The following is a 17,912-nucleotide window of genomic DNA, read 5'->3' as shown; positions in this document are numbered from 1 at the left end:
TGGGTCCAACTTAGCATAGATTGCATTGTGACATTTCCTTCTCAGAAATTGTCTCCTTTCTTTGCCCAGGGTGACTTTCCATGGGATGACAAAGAATTTAGAATGTACTTTCTCTGGACTGCTCTGTTTTGGGGTGGAGTCATGTTTTACTTCCTGTTCAGGAGCTCCGGGAGAGAAATCACATGGAAGGACTTTGTCAATAACTATCTTTCCAAAGGCGTAGTAAGTATTTTATGGATTGATGGCTGTAGTGGTTCAAAGGTGAAATTCAGTTGATCAGACCAGATAAGTGGTCAACAAGTTAGCCAAGCTTGTCCATCATAAAGTCACTGTTTTTGTAGTGGATTTTTTAAATGTAGGAAAGTACTACTACCAAGAGATCTGTTGACCCAGCAGTCTCCAAATTTCCAACAAAATCTTTGTTACCCTTCATGCTGGAACCTTGTTCAAGACCCATTCCTCCCAGTGTTGCCTTCGTAGCCTTCTGTGGGGTTTCCTTTTCTCACATGCCCTGCCTTTTCTCCCTGCTCTTGTGCCAGCCACTCCTAGCTTCTTTTCATATTTACAGCTTTCATTCTGTGAATTTGAAATCGGGTAACTATGGCACACACAATGTATACAGGAGAGCAGATGGACTCTTCAATGCAGGTCCACGCAAGATTGCTTATGTGAGGCCCTATTTCAACTGTTGACTGCTGATGTTTTATGTGTTACTAAGAAGAGTTTGGTACATTGTCAGTGAAACTACAAAATACCATCAGTTGTTAAATGTGTATCGAATTCTGAGATATTAAAAAAAGGTCATCTTTGAATTGATAAAATTCAAAGAGAACCAGGATAAGGCCTGCTGTTTAGACTTGGAGAAATTGCTTAGTTTCTCAGTACTTAATTTTTTCATCAGTGAAATAGATAACATTAAAGATATGATACTAGTATTTACTGAGGTAGTGTAACAGTGGGTAAAATGAAAGTGAATACTCAGATTTTTTAAAGCAAGTGTTTCTTTCATAAAAATGAGGATATTACACATATAATCTCCAGATGAAGTGGGGAGCCTGCTTTTTAATAAGTAACTCCTGTCCATGTGTGGAAGGGGCTGCAGCCGTCCTGAGTGTGGCAGCAGGTCCTTGGGAGCACCCTGCAGATCTACATCTCCTGATCGCCTGTTCTTTGGAAGCAGTCTACCATTTCCTCAACAGTTTTATAGGAGGTAGAGCACTTTAATTGCTCCTTTCCAGATACACTGCCTTTAGGGACACTTAACGCGATGTTCCAGCTTGTAGAATTATCTGGAGCACCCTCATTTTCATTTTTGACACGTTCCTTCCCAATGTCCTGTCAAAGCAGGAGAAAGACCTCTCCAAAGGACTTATTCTTCAAGTTAGTCTAAAGCCCTATCATGAGGTTTTTGAAAGTGTTCTTAAAAATCCTACATAGGGGGCCTCCCCAGTGGCGCAGTGGTTGAGCGCTGGGCTGCCAAGCTGCCAGCAGCCTCTGCAGCACCAGTTTGATTCCCAGCCACTGGCGAGTGTCCCACATGGCGCGCAGACCTCTCCTGCCGTGCCTGCTGCTCCCCTCAGCAGTGTACTTTGTCAGTCTGCCTGTTCTGCTCCCTGCTCTGGCTCTGGTGGATTCTCTCACCCTCCCGCACTTCTGACTGTACCCAGTGCTTGTATAAATAAATAAATAAATCTTTAAAAAAGAAAAAATCCTATGTAGGTAGGAAGTTACAGGGAAAAACAGTTTAAACCATTTTATATTGACAGAGTGACAAAAATTTAAGTCTTACAATAGCAAGTGTGGGTGAGTATGTAGAACAATAAGAATACTAGATTAGAGAGCCACTTTAGAGAACAATTTGGCAATGTCTAGTAAAGTTGAAGATCTGTATACCCTGCAGCCCATTCTTACTGTATCTGTGTACAGGTACATATCCCAGAGATATTCTTGAAGATGTGCCCAAAAAGGTATCTGCAGAAATGTTGACAGTTGTTTGTGATAGTGCGAATTTTGAAATGGTTGAAATGTCTGCTAACAGGAGAATGAATACATAACTAGGGGTGTGATCATAAAATGGGATTCCTTATAAAACTAAAATGTCAGCCTGGATAAAACCTCACAAATAAAGTTTAAAAACTGGCAAAAGTGAGTATACATATTGTTTGTAAGGTATGTTGATGTGTGGCTTGGACATGCTTTGGGATGGCCAGCACCAATATCAGACAGGGGCCAGTTCTGAGGAAAGGGTGTGACTGGTGGCTTCAACAGTGCTTGTCATGTTTTATTTCCTATGCCAGGTGGAGGAATATAGTTATGTTACTTGTTATTCTTTTTCGTATGTCTGAAATATCACATGCATTTTAGCTTAAAAGAAAATCTCAAGTCTTTTTCTCTAGTTTGAATTTTTAACCTTAAAATTTCAGGTAGACAGACTGGAAGTCGTCAACAAGCGTTTTGTTCGAGTGACTTTTACACCAGGAAAAACTCCTGTTGATGGGGTAAGTTATTTTTTTCAATTGATGTGAATTAGCTGTAAATTAACTTTTCATATTGGCAGTTGAAAGTGGACATTGCGTCACAATCCAGTAACCATACCAAATAGACCAGAATTGTGCAGGGCAGCAGTTATAGTCCTCACTAATGGGTGGAATTATGTTTGTACTTGTGACATCATTTTGACTGTAAATTTAGAAAAGTGAAATCCCAGTTTTCAGTGTTTCAAGATAATGTAGATTTTTTAATACTGAGAAAATAATTTGACTAAGAAAAAAAATGTTAAAATCTGAATTGCTTGTGTCTTAAGACAGCTTTTTTTTCCAAGTCAGTCTTACCATCTCTCTCGACCCTTTTGTGATAGTTTTAATTTTCATTTCTTTCCCTATTTTAAAAGTAATTTGTATTTGTCTAATCAGTTTGAACTTTATTCCAGACAACCCAGGAGTTTAGGAAGAGAGGGAAGGGGAACATAGGGGTAGTTAAGGTTCTTGGTGATTCTTAGCCTTCCCTGGGCCAGACCCTGGCCACCACATCAAACTCCACTTGGAGTCCTGCATTCTTAACTGCCCTCCCACAGGACCAGACTTCATCAGGCTGCATCCCTTTTCTCTCCTAGGGTGGTTCATTTGACCATTTCCTAGTCATCATACCTGGATGGACAGGTAGTATTTAAGGAAAACTTGAATTGATGGTGATCATCTCTGTGTCTGATAACATACAAGTAAATTTAAGAATATATGTAGAGCTGTAAGTTTCTAGTATTTCAGTTACTTTTTGGACAGATGTTTTCTCCTCCCCCCTTCCATTTTATTTATATATATTTTACATCATTTTTTCATTTTTTTACAATGTTTGCTTTCTTTTCTCAGGTGTAGTCCCCAGAGAATTTCTACCACCAGTTGGAACAGATTTTAGTATATAATAAAAATCCACAGTGTGTTTTCATGGTTGCATAAGAGAGGTAGTACGACATACTAGTTCGGGTCACTTGCCCTGAGACAGACTGACTAGGTCCAAATTCAGCCTGTATATGATTGGCAAGTGAAGTCACTCCTTTAATTTTTCATCTGTCAGATGGGGAGGATAGGGAATAGGAGTGATTCTCAACAAGTAATCACTAGCACGTTATGGAATACTTCTGCGCTAGAAGCTAACTTAACCATTGCTTTAGAACTTTCTGGTGATCCTCCCTGGGGGCCTCAAATTCAGTGTAAGTGACTACAAGAGTAAGGTTTGGAACAACCAGGTGTATTTGTGTTCTTACTGGATGGTGGGGTGCCTTCCCAATATTCAGCTTCTAAATGTCATCCTGCTGATAAAGTAACTACTTCTTAGGGTGGTTTTGAAGATTGAATGAGTTAATATATAAAAGGGCTTAGAACAATGCATGACACTTAATAAGTGTTCAGTAAACTTTAGTTGTTCTTACTGTATCACATTCCTTGTTAGCTTGGGAATAGGCAACTGAAAAATTCCAGGGAAAGGGGGAGGAGGAAAAGGACACATGTATTATGCGACTGACGTGCTGCCCACTGCACCACAAGGGTCCCTAAAAAGGACGTATTTATTTAGAAAGGATTGTCTTTTCAAATAGATTTTTCATTTGTTTCTTTATTCTTTTGTGTTTATAATGTTAGTGCCACTGAGGAGTATTGCCAAAGAAATGTTTATTTACCAAGGACTGTGAAACTCTCACTGAGTGAACCAATCTTTTATTTGGTTTTTTTTTTTTTTTAAAGATTTGCATGTACTCAGCATTCCTGAAAAATTCTTGAAACGTTGAACCCTTTAGTGAATTGAACCCTTACTTCCCTCTTCATTCTTTTTGTTTTTCTGCTTTTACAGCAATACGTCTGGTTTAATATTGGCAGCGTCGACACCTTTGAACGGAATCTGGAAACTTTGCAGCAGGAATTGGGCATAGAAGGGGAGAATCGGGTCCCTGTTGTCTACATTGCTGAAAGTGATGGGTAAGAAGCAGTGGGAATACAAACATGTCGAAGACTGTTTACTATGCTTGACGTAGTTCTCTGTTTTCAACATAAGTGGAAAGTTACATGTAAGATCCTAAATAGGCCTTTCTCAACTTAGCTAGAGTTTTGAAAAACCAATGGTATTGACGGGGCATGCTGCCCCAAATTATGTCCCTTTGACATACTGATTATTTTGAATTAAAGTTGCTTGAGAACTAGTGATGTAAGAAAGATACTGATGTTGTATCCTTGGAAGCGGGAGATAAATTCCCTATGTGAAAAAGTACCTTCCCTGTAGCAGGAGGTAGAGAGAATCCCTATTACCAGAGACAGAATTTGGGGTCAGGAAGGGTAATAAAACCCCTTTGTAATGTCAATTCTTGTCTTTTAAAAGGTATAAGTTCAGCTGGTAGCATGGAGGATGGTAATAGCTGCCTGCTTAGACAGCTTCTTTGGGTATGGCATCTTTGGGCTACATACAAAATTAAATTTTTCTCCTGTTAATCTTTGGTTTTCAGCCAAGAATCTAGAACGGTAGAAGGAAAATAACTTCTCTCCCCTGCAGTAATTTACTGGTTTTTGTGAATTTTTCTACACATTTATGTGTATCTTGATTCAGAGGTGGTTTGGGATATTGAAGTTCATTGCCCTTTTTTTCAGTAGGACATTAGCATCAAGAGTCCCTTTATATTGAAGAGTGGCATTCTTTTAACTATCATTTACATTTGTATTTACAGTTTTCCAGGATTTTTAAGTAATTTTTCTTCTGCCTCAGAGCTGCTGCTTCCCTTACAGGGTTGTATTTAGTAAGGCACTTACAAGTCATAGACTTCCAAGTCATAGACCGATGAGAATGGCTCATTGATTTCGAGAGTTGGTCAACTTTAAGCTTCTATGGAAATTGGTATTGCCATTTAAGTGCTCATACACAACACCCAGGTAGATCTGGTCACTCCTTGTATACACTTACTTTAAATACAAATGGTATATCTTGCTATAGTGTTAACAGTTCTAGGATGAAACTCAAAATAAATCTTAATTTTTTAGTAAAAAATAGCAGTTCCCTCAGTTTTAGGGACTTTGACTCTTTGTATAGCACTCCAATCTACTTCAACATGTAGATGCAAATAGTGAATGTGATTGTTTCATTTCTGATATATCCTTCAGCCTTTGAGGCTGTCATATAATTATTTAACTTTATAGACTAGTGCTAGAACATTACAAAAAGTTTTGTTTTACCTTCCCTTGAATCTTTATTGTCAGTGTGTGTTTTTTTCTTCCAGAAATAAAGCAAAAATAAATTTCTCATGGTTCTTGTTTTCTGCTGTAGAGCATTTTAAATTTTTGTAATAGATGAAAAACTAGACTTAACCAATATACAAGTTACAGATTAAAATTTCGAAGGGTAAGTTAAACTAAATTGCATTGTATTACCTAATATAAGTGTGCATCTGTGCCCCATAGTTACGTTGAAGTTAACTTTTATTAAGACAAACAAGCAAAAGGCAAAAGACTAAGTCTTTTCTAAGGGCCATGTCCCCTGGGAGTCTCTGGGGAACCTGCAACAGCCACACAGCATGGCCCATGCTGTGGTCACCCAGAGTTAGCGCTCACCATGTATATGGGCCTTTTGAAACAGATATGCAAGTGAGTAATTTGAAAATTTCTTTGAAATGTTTCCTTGGTCTTTCGTGATTGTATTTCAGTGATACTGACACACTAAGATTCTCCTTGAGCCTCCCATAAAATATCAGAGTATTCAGGTTTTTAAAAAGTAGAAAATGTATGCAGTTGTAAGCAGTTATCAAAAAGTATATCTTACAAAACACTGAAAAAGTTGAAGACTTTTTTTTTTTTAAGACTAACATTGTTTTAAAAATATGCTCATGTTGTATGTGGTTCTCTTTAGTTCGTTTCTCTTGAGCATGTTGCCCACGGTGCTCATCATCGCTTTCTTACTCTACACCATACGAAGAGGGCCTGCTGGTATTGGTCGAACAGGCCGGGGGATGGGTGGACTCTTCAGTGTTGGAGAAACCACTGCCAAGGTCTTAAAAGATGAGATAGATGTGAAGTTCAAAGATGTGGCTGGCTGCGAAGAGGCCAAGCTAGAAATAATGGAGTTTGTCAATTTCTTGAAAAACCCAAAGCAATATCAAGACCTAGGAGCAAAAATCCCAAAGGTAAATGTGCTTTCAGATTATTTGCAACCCATTAGCACCCAATTTTTTTTTAAAGATTTATTTATTTTTATATAAGAATTGGGGTACAGGCAAGATGCAGGGGGTGAGAGGATTCACCAGAGACAAAGCGGGGAACAGAACAGGCAGACGACGGACTGAAGTACACTGCTGTGGGGAGCAGTGGGCGAGACAGGAGAGGTCTGTCCCGCCATGCGGGTTTCTCCCTGGCCGGCCAGGAATTGAACTCATGCTGCAGTGGCTGCGGATTGTACCACCAGGGAGGCCAGCACCCAATTTTTTTGAAGTATTTCTTGATCTCTGAAGTTACAATCTTTTTTTTAAAAAAAAAAAATATATATATATATATTCACATCATTGTTTATTTTTGTGCAGTGTAGTGTTTGCTTTCTCCTCTCAGGTGTAGTTCCCATAAAATTCCCACACCATTTCACCCTTATACCATCACCATAGTCCCTTGTGCTCTTCCCTCCCCTGTTTTGATTCCTCTCCCTCTCCTCCCCTGCAGAATGTCTCTGATTCCTAGTTGCTCATTAATTTTGTTTTATTTTTTTATTTATTTGTTATTATTTTGTTTTATTTTCCTGATCCCTTATTTGGTTCCCCTATAGTCTTACCATAAATGAAACGAACTGATATTTTCCTTTTTCCTTCTGGCTTATATCATTGAGCATAAGCCCTTCCAGCTCCATCCATGTTTCTGCAAAAGGCTAAGTTAACTTTTATTTTTTAAAGATTTATTTATTTATGCATACAAGAACTGGGGTATAGGCCATAGGTGCAGATGGTGAGAGGATTCACCAGAGACTGACTGGGGAGCAGAATAGGCACATCTACTGAAATACACTGCTGAGTGGGCGGAACAGTGGGTGAGGCAGGAGAGGTCTGCTGTGCCATATGGGTTAGCTCCCTGGCTGGTGATCGAACTCATGCTGCAATGCCTGGAGGTAGCTTTATAGTGCTGTGACTTTAACCCCTGCACCACCAGTTAGACACCCTGAGTTAACTTTGATTGCAGAATAATATTCCATTGTGTATATATACCACATCTTCTTGATCCATTCATCTATTTTTGGGCATTTGGGTTGTTTCCAGGTTTTGCCTATTATAAATAGTGCTGCAATAAACATAGGAGTGCATGTATTCTTCTGAATCAATGTTTTTGTGTCCTTTGGGTAGATCCCTAGGAATGGAATTCCTGAGTCATATGGTAGCTCTATTTTCAGTAGACTGAGGAGCCTCCAGACAGCTTTCCACAGTGGTTGGACCAATTTGCACTCCCACCAGCAATGTAGGAGAGTTCCTTTTTCACCACATCCTCGCCAACATTTGTTGTTGCTAGTTTTTTTTGGTATGTGCCATTCTTACTGGTATAAGGTGGTATCTCAATCTGGTTTTGATTCACATTTCCCTGATTATAGGGATTTTGAAGATTTTTTCATATGCCTGTTGGCCATTTGCATTTCCTCTTTGGAGAAGTGTCTTTTAAGTTCTTCTGCCCATTTCTTGACTGGATTGTCTGCTTTTGTTGAGTCCTGTGAGTTCTTAGTAGATCTTTGTGATCAGTCCCTTATCAGTTGCGTGGCGTATCAAAATTTTCTCCCAGACAGTAGGGTGTCTCTTTGTTTTGTTTAATGTCTTTAGTTTGATGTAATCCCTGCTGTTTATCTTTTCCTTCACTTTCTTTGCTTTGAAGGATGAGTCTTCAAAGATGTTATTGAGTGGTATGTCATGTAGTGTTTTACCTGTATTTTCTTCTGTGTATTTTATGGTTTCAGGTCTTATGTTCACTTTTATCCATTTTGAGTTGGATTTTGTGCATTGTGTGAGGTAGTAGTCTAGTTTCATTCTTTTGCATGTGGTAGTCCAGTTTTCCCAGCAGTATTTATAAAACAAACTGTCCTTGTTCCATTGTTCCATTGCAGATTCTTAGCTCCTTTGTCAAAGATTCGTTGTCTTTATATGTTTAGCTTTATTCTGGGTTTTCTATTTGATTCCATTGGTTTGTGTTTCTGTTTTTGTTCCAGAATCATATTGTTTTAATTATTTTGGCTTTTAGTATAGTTTGAAGTCAGGAACTATGAAGCCTCATTCTTCTTTTTAGTCAGGAAATCTTTGGCTATTTGAGGTTTTTTTACATCTCCATATGAATTTCATCAATATTTGTTCTATTTCTTTGAAGAGTGTCACTGAGATTTTTATCAGGATTGCACTGAATTTGTAAATTGCTTTCAGTAGGATGGCCATTTTAATAATGTTAATTCTTTGAATCCATGAGCAGGGGTTGTCTTTCCACATTGTTGTGTCTTCTATTTCTTTTAACAGTGTTTTGTAGTTTTCTTTGTGTAGATCATTCACGTCCTTTGTTAGATTTATTCCCGGGTATTTGATATTTTTTGTTTCAATTGCAAATAGGGTGGTTTTCTTAATTTCTTCTTCAGAGTGATTGTTTGCATATAGGAATGCTACTGATTATTTTTTAAAGATTTTATTTATTTTTGCATAGAATAACTGGGGTGTAGGCCAGAAGTGGGGTTTGTGTGACAGAATTCACCAGAGGCAGAATGGGGAGCAGACCAGATGATCTAAAATATACTGCTGAGGGGAGCAGTAGGCAAGACAGAGGAGGTCTGCTGTGCCATGGGGGTTAGCTCCCTGGCCAGGGATTGAACTCAGGCCATTGCAATGGTATCCCTGATACTTAACCCCTAAGCCACCAGGGAGGTCAGGAAGGCTCTTGATTTTTTCTGTTGAGTTTGTATCCTGCTAGTTACTAAACTGGTTTATTATTTTAATTAGTCTTTCTGTGGAGTTTTAGGGGTCTAAAATAGTTATAGTTCTGCAAATAGTTATAGTTTTACTTCTTTCCCTATTTGGATTCCTTCTTTGTCTTTCTCTTGTCTTGTTGCTCTGGCTAGGACTTCCAGTATTATATTGAAAAGCAGTGGCGAAAGTAGACATCCTTGTCTTGTTCCTGATCTTAAATATTATTGAGAATAATATTGACTGTAGGTTTGTCATATGTGGCTTTTACACTGTTAAGGTATATTCCTGCTATCCTGAGAATTTCGAGGGCCTTCATCATAAACGGATATTGACTGTTGTTGAATGCTTTCTCAGCATCTATTGATATGATCATATGGTTTTCATTTTTCTTTTTGTTGATGTGTTGGATTACATTAATTGATTTTAGGATGTTGAATCATCCTTGTGCCCCTGGAATGAACCCCATTTGGTTTGTTTCTGAATTTGTTCTATGTGCTAGGCCACTGTGCCACTGGTACTGCTGGGCGTCTCTTTGAGATGCTCCTACTGGGACATCGGGAACTGGTGACCAGACCAAGTCTGATGCTGTCATACCAGTCTTCACAAGGACAGTGATGCTGTGATGGGTGCTATCCCTGAAGATCACCGAGTCTCTGTATGCTGAAGGTCTCTTCCCCAAAATATACATCTTAACCTTTGTTTTTCAGAGCCCTCCCTCTGCCTTCACTCAGTTCCAGAAGGGGGCATGGGATCTCTGGCCTCCCAACAGCCTTGTAGGCAGGCTGGAGCTTTCCTAGGACCCACTGTTCACCTTGTTGGCAGAGCCCTCCCTCTGCCTTCACTCAGTTCTGAAAGTGGGGCTAGTGGTCGCTGGCCTCAAACAGCCTCGCATTCAGGCCCTCACTTTCCTGGGACCAACTGCTCATCTTTGTTTGCGGAGCCCTCCCTCTGCCTTTTTTTCTGTGAAGTTATAATCTCATGAAGTTTGATTATTTTTTCTTTTCCATCCTCTCTTAACTTAGTCTTTGCTTAACTTGAGTTTTTTTGGATCAGTTGTATATGTATGTGAGTGCATCTCTTTGTAGAATATGTATATTTCCCAGCAGATTTGTGTTCTCTCCTCTGGAAGCTTTCCCCAGCCTACCTCCAGTCTGATATATGCCCCACTCTCAGCAGCTGTAGCACCCTTGAGCATATTGCCTCCTGTCACTCAGTTTTCCCCTCATCCGATAGATATGATCTGAGAGTCATGATGCAGGCAGGATTCAGTGGGAAAGAGATAGACACCCTAATCTCCTCTCCTTTTCCCAGCAGACATCCCAGTACCCGCTGCTGGTGGTGGACTAGCCTTACTGATCTTTGTACTTACTTCTAGGACCAGGTTTAGTTATTAAGTAAATGAATCAGAGATGTTTACTTTGTAAATCCATTAGTAAAGTTTAAAGAAAGGTCTTATAAAGGGAATTATTTTGTCTTTAATTTTCATGTTTAGAGGTCATGTTTTATAGTTTGTTGCTCAGCACACCCGTTCACATACCTAGACATTTCTACAACTTAAATAATTGTTATTTGAGCAAACCCTTATATTTTTTTCTTTTTGCCTCAGTTCACCATTTGTCATTTGATTTTTACTACATTTGTGAAAGTTTAAAAAATGTAAATTGGGAGGGTGGTGTTTGTGTCTTAATATTTTTGTCTCCTGAATAAGTAAACCTCAGTCGGTTTATTAGTAGGTTCTTAGTTTATTAGTAGGTTCTCTGTATTGTGAGAAAGGTCTAAAAAGCAACACTCAAAATCTTACAAGAAGGGAAATATTTAAGGTAGTCTTACTATATTTAAAAAAAATAATTTCTAATAATCTTATTTTGTTACTAATATAAAAATATATAATATAAAATATATACTAATATATATTGGTAGTATAAAAATGTTCTACTGTAGTTCAGATGTTCAAGAAATATTTAGTATATAACAGTAAAATTATAAACAGATTTCTGACTTGGACTTATTTATATACAGTTTACTTTTCTGAATTCTAGTTAAATATATTTTCTTTTTTGTATTTGAAGGGTGCGATTCTCACTGGTCCTCCAGGCACGGGGAAAACACTGTTAGCTAAAGCCACAGCTGGAGAAGCCAATGTCCCCTTCATCACCGTTAGTGGATCAGAATTCTTGGAGATGTTTGTTGGTGTGGGTCCAGCTAGAGTAAGTCTTCTGTCCTGATGGTGCCACTTTCCCCCAATCCCCAAGGGAACTTGGGTAAGATGGCGGTGTTCCCTAGGTTATAAATGCCCCTTACCCCAAACAGGATTGGATTGTCTTTTTGTTACTGAATTCTAAAGAGTTTTTTTTTAATACTCTGGATACTAACTCCTGATCAGTTGAATAATTTGCAAGTATTTTGTCCCATTCTGTGGGTTATCTTTTTCACTTTCTTCATAGTGAATCACTAACTTTTTTTTTTTTTTTTTTTTAAAGATTTATTTATTTATTTATTTAATTTATACAAGCTCTGGGTACAGTCAGAAGCGCAGGAGGGTGAGAGAATTCACCAGAGCCAGAGCGGGGAGCAGAGCAGGCAGAGGGACTGAAGTACACTGCTGAGGGGAGCAGTGGGCGGCAGGAGAGGTCTGCGTGCCATGTAGGGCCCTCCTCTGGTGACCGGGGAGTGGCCGGGGATCGAACCGGTGTTGCAGAGGCTGCGGGCAGCTTCGCAACCCTGCGCTCAACCGCTGCACCACCGGGGAGGCCCAAATCACAAACTTTTTTAATGAAATCCATTTTGTCTAATTTTTTTTGTTTATGTTTTTGGTGACATAGCTAAGAATTTATTGCCAAATCCAGAGTCATAAATATTTACTCCTGAGTTTTAGCTCTTACATTTAACTGTGATTTTTTTGAGTTAATGCAATCCATTCCAAGTTAATATGATGTTAAGTAAGATTAAGTTTCAATCTTTTGTGTGTATAAGCACCATTTGTTAGAAAGAGCTCTATCTGCATTGAATGGCCTTGGCACTCTTGGCCATAGGTAAGATATGTGAGTTTATTTCTGGACTCTTAATTCTATCCTTTTGACCTATATGTGTGACTACTTTGTGGTAAGTTTTGAAGTCAGAAAGTATGAGTATATATTAATTTTTAAAGAAACACATAAATTTTTATCCTGTGTATTTCACCAGTCGATTTTTTTTTTAAAGCACAGTAGAATACAATGTGCTATCCACAATTACTTATCTAAACATTAGGGTACAGTTAATCACAAAATGTTGTATTAACCACTGACAGTGTTTTTGTTTCTCAATATAGTAATGGTGGGTTTCACCACCAATGGCATCATTGGTTCAGTGAATGATGATGGATGGAGTAGGTGATTTCAGATGGGTTTTGTAGGGCAAATAGTCTTAGGAAAAACAGAAGCATGAACCAGTTGAATGTTTATAACGTACAACAAGGAATCTAATATGGGTAAATGGGGAATTGAAGAATGGAGATGAGCTGTGGGTGGTGAGAGAGTTGAGGCCTTAATGGCATGGAGAACTAAGAAGTAGATGGAGAACTTGTTGGAGATGCTTGAGTGGGCCTGACTGGTATGAGAGTGATCAAAAGGTGGTCTTCAAGCAGTTGATATAGACGGAAGCTTGGCAGTGCTGACCATACAGGATTGGAGCAAAAGGTCATGGAAGAGGTTAGTCAGTGGACAGTGAATCCTAGAACTAAACAGACCTGGAACTCACTAAGAAAATGGTGTGGGGAAGGATCAGGCCACTGGAGGACAAAAGTGCTAGGAGGGTAGAGTGGCTGCCAGATGGAGGAGCCCCAGGCAAGCAGGGGAAGGGACTTCTAGCAGAATTACTTTGGCAATAGGAATAGGATATGAGGTGGACCCCAACTCCAGCTGGCTTGGAGCAAAAGATAAAATCCCCTTCTAGTTGGGAACTTTGCAGGACTAGTTTAGGCAAGGAGGCAAATGAAGTATTTAGGAAAGAGCATGAGGGGTAGGGGACTGTTGATCATAGATCTGGGGTTCATAGGATGAGAACATACAGAGATGAATTACACTAGGAGATGTGTTCAGAGCAGTATAGGAATGCAAAATCAAATCTAGGCAGACGAGAGTTATGGGGGTCTTAGAAGTAAGTGAAGTGAAAGGGGTGTGAGGCATAGGCAAATTATATTTGAATATCTCAGAAGCAGCAGGTGATGGGATTAGACACTGAACTCCTTTAACCCACCTAGAATAGTGACTTATGATAGAACATAGGTGCAGTGAAACTGGGGGGAAGGCATTGTTTTTCACTCTGGGGTGATCACTGGGTGAACTCGGGTAGGTTACTGCCTTTGCTATACATGAACATGTGGCCTAGATCTGTTAGTGTCTGCTTTGGTAATAATTTCCTGGGCATGAAATTACTTTTTAAAAATTATTTTCTTGTATCATGGGTCATCTTTCTATAGTTACTGTTCCCCTTATGTGTGACCCTCCCACCAGTAATCTATCTGAATACTGCTCACCCTCCCCCAGGTCTCCCTCCCCTGCTCTGAGCACTCCCACTCTTCCCCTGCTGCACTACATAGATCTGTGGTTGGCCCACGGCCTTGTCTTTTTCCTGGGTGAGGACCTGGGCTCCTGGACCACAGTAGACTGGGCTGCTCTAATCACCAGGTGCAACTGTGAGGCAGATAGCAAGGCAGAGTCATTCAGGAGCCTCTTATAGGGCAGATGTGTGGAGTGGTTCTCCAGACTCCAATTTTGGAGCTTCCTATGCGAGGGAGTGCCCCTCCTTTCAGCCTCCCACTTCAATCAAATTGGTGCAAGACATCAGTAATTCAGGCACACCTGCTGCAGAACCCAGAGTAATTTGAACTTTTAAACTAATTAGAAAGTTTATAGCTTTGCTTCTTTATCTTTTTATAGGGGAAAACTATGTTGATGTTAAAAGGCAGGTATTAGTGCTTATTACATATGCATTAATTTATGAGATTATAAAAAGAATACTAGACAGTCTGTAACTCAAAAACGTTGTCTTCCTATGGCATGGAAACTCGACTTTTATTTTTTACTAGAATAGGTGGTATTCTCTTTCAAGTGACTTTACTGTTTATACCTTTACCCAGGTCCGTGATTTATTTGCCCTTGCTCGGAAGAATGCCCCCTGCATTCTTTTCATTGATGAAATAGATGCTGTGGGAAGGAAGAGAGGAAGAGGCAACTTTGGGGGCCAGAGTGAACAGGAGAATACCCTCAATCAATTACTTGTGGAAATGGATGGTGAACACGCATGTTTTTTGTATTTTAAACTAAACTTTCTAATTGTTTTATGCATATCTAAAATGAGACTCCTCATGCTGATGTTTAGGGGAAAAAAGTATTGTTTAAAACAAATACACTTTTGAAGGCTCATTTTTTATCAGTACAGATAATAGCAAAATGTTCTTATTTGGAAGTCTACCTTAATTTAGTATTGGTGTTAAGATGATGTTTAGGAAAAAAATTGGTGAAATGATTTACAGAAGAATTATAGTACCATTCTTAAAACTGTTTATGATTTCTGGAGCATCATGAAACCCAGGAAGATTCTGGAAGAATTCTAGAAGAATCCAGGAAGAATCTGAAAGATTCTGAATACCCTTTTACTAAGAGAGTAGTGTTTTTTTCTACCTTAGTTAGCTTTTATTTTAGGAAAGCCAGTTCTTCAGCTGGCTTATGTACTGCCTGCTGTGAGATAGGTGGATGTTGTTTTGTGCTCTGAAAAGCACTGTGCCAAGGATTGTGCAATTCTGAGCTGGATGTAATGCCAAAACTGAAAGGTAGAACCCTCCTCTAGTCTACCTCTTACAGAGCTCAGCACCTGAGCTCTTCTAGTACCAGGGTCCTGGGGATAAAGGCTCTGGCCATGGCATTGATGTTTGACAAATGGCCAATAAAACTGAGCAAAGTTGAGCCTGAAGTAAAGGTCAGAGGTGAGGATGCCTGTCTTCAAACATGCTGTGATTTGTTCTGTAGTTTATGGAGTTTAGAAACATTTGCAAATGTAGTTTTATTGATTTTAAATCATTTTAAAAGTTGACAGTATAATCTAAATTTCTAGTTAAATAAAAATATTTGGCTATTTGTCTTTAGACAATTGATTCTTAAAGCTTTAAGTCTTTATACAGGCATAACTTGGTGATATTTTGGGCTCAGTTCCAAACCACTACTATGAAGTGAATATCACAATAAAGCAAGTCACATGAAATTTTTGGTTTACCAGTGCATATAAAAGTTGTTTATTCTGTATTGTAACCTGTTGAGTGCAGTAGCATTATGTCTAAAACATGGTTTCCATACCTGAATTAAATGTGACACAGAGGCACAGTGTGAGCCTGTGTAATGGGAAGATGGCATTGATAGAGTTGTTTGACGTAGGTTTGCCACAAATCTTCAATTTGTAAAAAACTCATAATCTGCAAAGCACAATAAAGCAAAGTGATAAAGTGAAGTATGCCTGTATGTGAATATTATCACAAAGACAAGATGAATAGTAAGAAAATCATCTAGGTTTGTGACTTAACAAGCACTAGATAATAAATTGAAAAAATATTTTACAATGGCAGTGCTCAAACATTCTTAACAGATATTCTTACTTGCTGCCTCACATCACTTAATAACATTGCATCTTTGTTACTATCTTTTCAGGTTTCAACACAACAACAAATGTAGTCATCTTGGCAGGCACCAATCGCCCAGATATCCTAGATCCTGCACTGATGAGGCCAGGACGCTTCGATAGGCAGATCTTTATTGGTGAGATGATTTTCATTGACTTCAGTCCATTTCTCACAAGGAGAGATGTAGTTGCTCATGGTCATATTTTCCCCTTAAAAATTATTTCTTCAGGACCACCAGACATAAAAGGAAGAGCCTCTATTTTCAAAGTTCACCTCAGACCACTAAAACTGGATAGTGCCCTGGAAAAGGAGAAACTAGCGAGAAAACTTGCATCCTTAACACCAGGGTTTTCAGGTAAGTGGAATATAATGTACTTTTTAAGTCTAAGTCAATAACAGTTACCAGATAGCTTAGCTTGTTCCCACTCGCTTTGGGGTTTCTTAGTTGTATATTATTACCTTTTCTTATGGGAAAGTTCAAACTCAGACAGAAATTGAGGAAATAGTATCATAAACCACTCTGCAATATATCCAACCTTATCTCAATTATATCCCAACACTCTTCCCCCTGCTGCTCTATTACTTTGTGACAAATTCCTTGACAATGTATTATTTTCTCTATAAATGTTACAAAAATTATTCCTAAATATTTAAAAAATATTTTTCTTAAATCTAGCTTTTATTTATTTTTACTTTTTTTTATATAGAAGAAATGGGGTATAGGCCAGAAGTTTGGAGGGGGCGGTGGTTGAGAGGATTCACCAGAGACAGAGTGGTGAACAGAACAGGCAGCTTTACTGAAATACACTGCTCAGGGGAGCCGTAGGTAAGTTAGGAGAGATTTGCTGTGCAATAAGTGGGTTCCCGGCCTGACCAGGGATCGAACTTGGGCCACAGTGGTGAAAACACTTGAAGCTTAATCCTAGGCCACCAGGGAGACCCTGTTCCTAAATATTTTTTTTTTTTTATTTTTTTATTTTTTAAAAGATTTATTTATTTTTATACAAGAGCTGGGGTACAAGCCAGAGGCACGGGAGGGTGAGAGAATTCACCAGAGACAGAGCAGGGAGCAGAACAGGCAGATAACAGAAATACACTGCTGAGGGGAGCAGTGGGTGTGACAGGAGAGGTCTGCGGCACCATGTGGGCTCAAACCCATACTGCCGAGGCTGCGGACAGCTTCACAGCATGGTGCTCAACCCGCTGCACCACTGGGGAGGCCCTCCTAAATATTTTTAAAAGCAACTCTATTCAGATAAAATTAAGGTACTAATAAAAAAGTTGTGCAGCTGTCACTATAATTTTCAAACATTTTTGTCATTCTGAAAGAAATCTACCAACCATTCCCTCCACTTTTAACCCTAGGTAACCCGTAATTTACTTTCTGTCTCTGTAGAGTTTTCCATTCTGTATATTCCATGTAAATGGAAAAATATAACTTCTGACTTCTTTCACTTAGCTTAATATTTTCAGAATTCATCCATACTGTAGCATGTGTTGGAATTCATTTATTTTTATGACCAAGTAATAGCCTATTGTTTGGGTGTACCACACCACATCTTTTTTATCCATTCCAGTTGACTTGGGTTGTTTCCATTATTTGGCTGTTGTGAATAATGCTGTTATTAACATATGCATGTACAGCTTCTTTGTGAACATGTTTTTATTTCCTGTGGTTATATACCTAGGAATGGAATTACTGGGTCAGTTTTGAGGAAGTGCCTAACTCTTCCAAAGCAGCTATACTGTTTTACATTCCCATCAGTAGCAGTCTGTGAGGGTTCAGATTTCTCCACCTCCTCACTAACACCTGTTATTATCTGT

At 38.9% G+C, this 17,912-nt stretch overlaps 1 protein-coding gene across 1 annotated transcript in view; it reads left to right on the top strand.

The window, feature by feature from the left end:
* AFG3L2 (AFG3 like matrix AAA peptidase subunit 2) overlaps window positions 1-17,912 on the top strand; it is a 41,625-nt gene that overhangs the window by 7,986 nt on the left and 15,727 nt on the right. The window contains exons 5-12 of the mRNA XM_037508864.2: window positions 70-222; window positions 2,424-2,498; window positions 4,342-4,466; window positions 6,379-6,652; window positions 11,506-11,643; window positions 14,556-14,709; window positions 16,117-16,224; window positions 16,318-16,443. Of these exons, the coding sequence (XP_037364761.1) occupies window positions 70-222; window positions 2,424-2,498; window positions 4,342-4,466; window positions 6,379-6,652; window positions 11,506-11,643; window positions 14,556-14,709; window positions 16,117-16,224; window positions 16,318-16,443 (1,153 nt within the window). The remainder of the gene's footprint in view (window positions 1-69; window positions 223-2,423; window positions 2,499-4,341; window positions 4,467-6,378; window positions 6,653-11,505; window positions 11,644-14,555; window positions 14,710-16,116; window positions 16,225-16,317; window positions 16,444-17,912) is intronic.

This window comes from Talpa occidentalis, unplaced genomic scaffold (genome assembly GCF_014898055.3).
Source record: "Talpa occidentalis isolate TD23 unplaced genomic scaffold, MPIMG_talOcc4v2.1 talOcc4.13, whole genome shotgun sequence".
NCBI lineage: Eukaryota > Metazoa > Chordata > Mammalia > Eulipotyphla > Talpidae > Talpa > Talpa occidentalis.
This window is presented reverse-complemented; position numbering and strand designations above follow the sequence as displayed.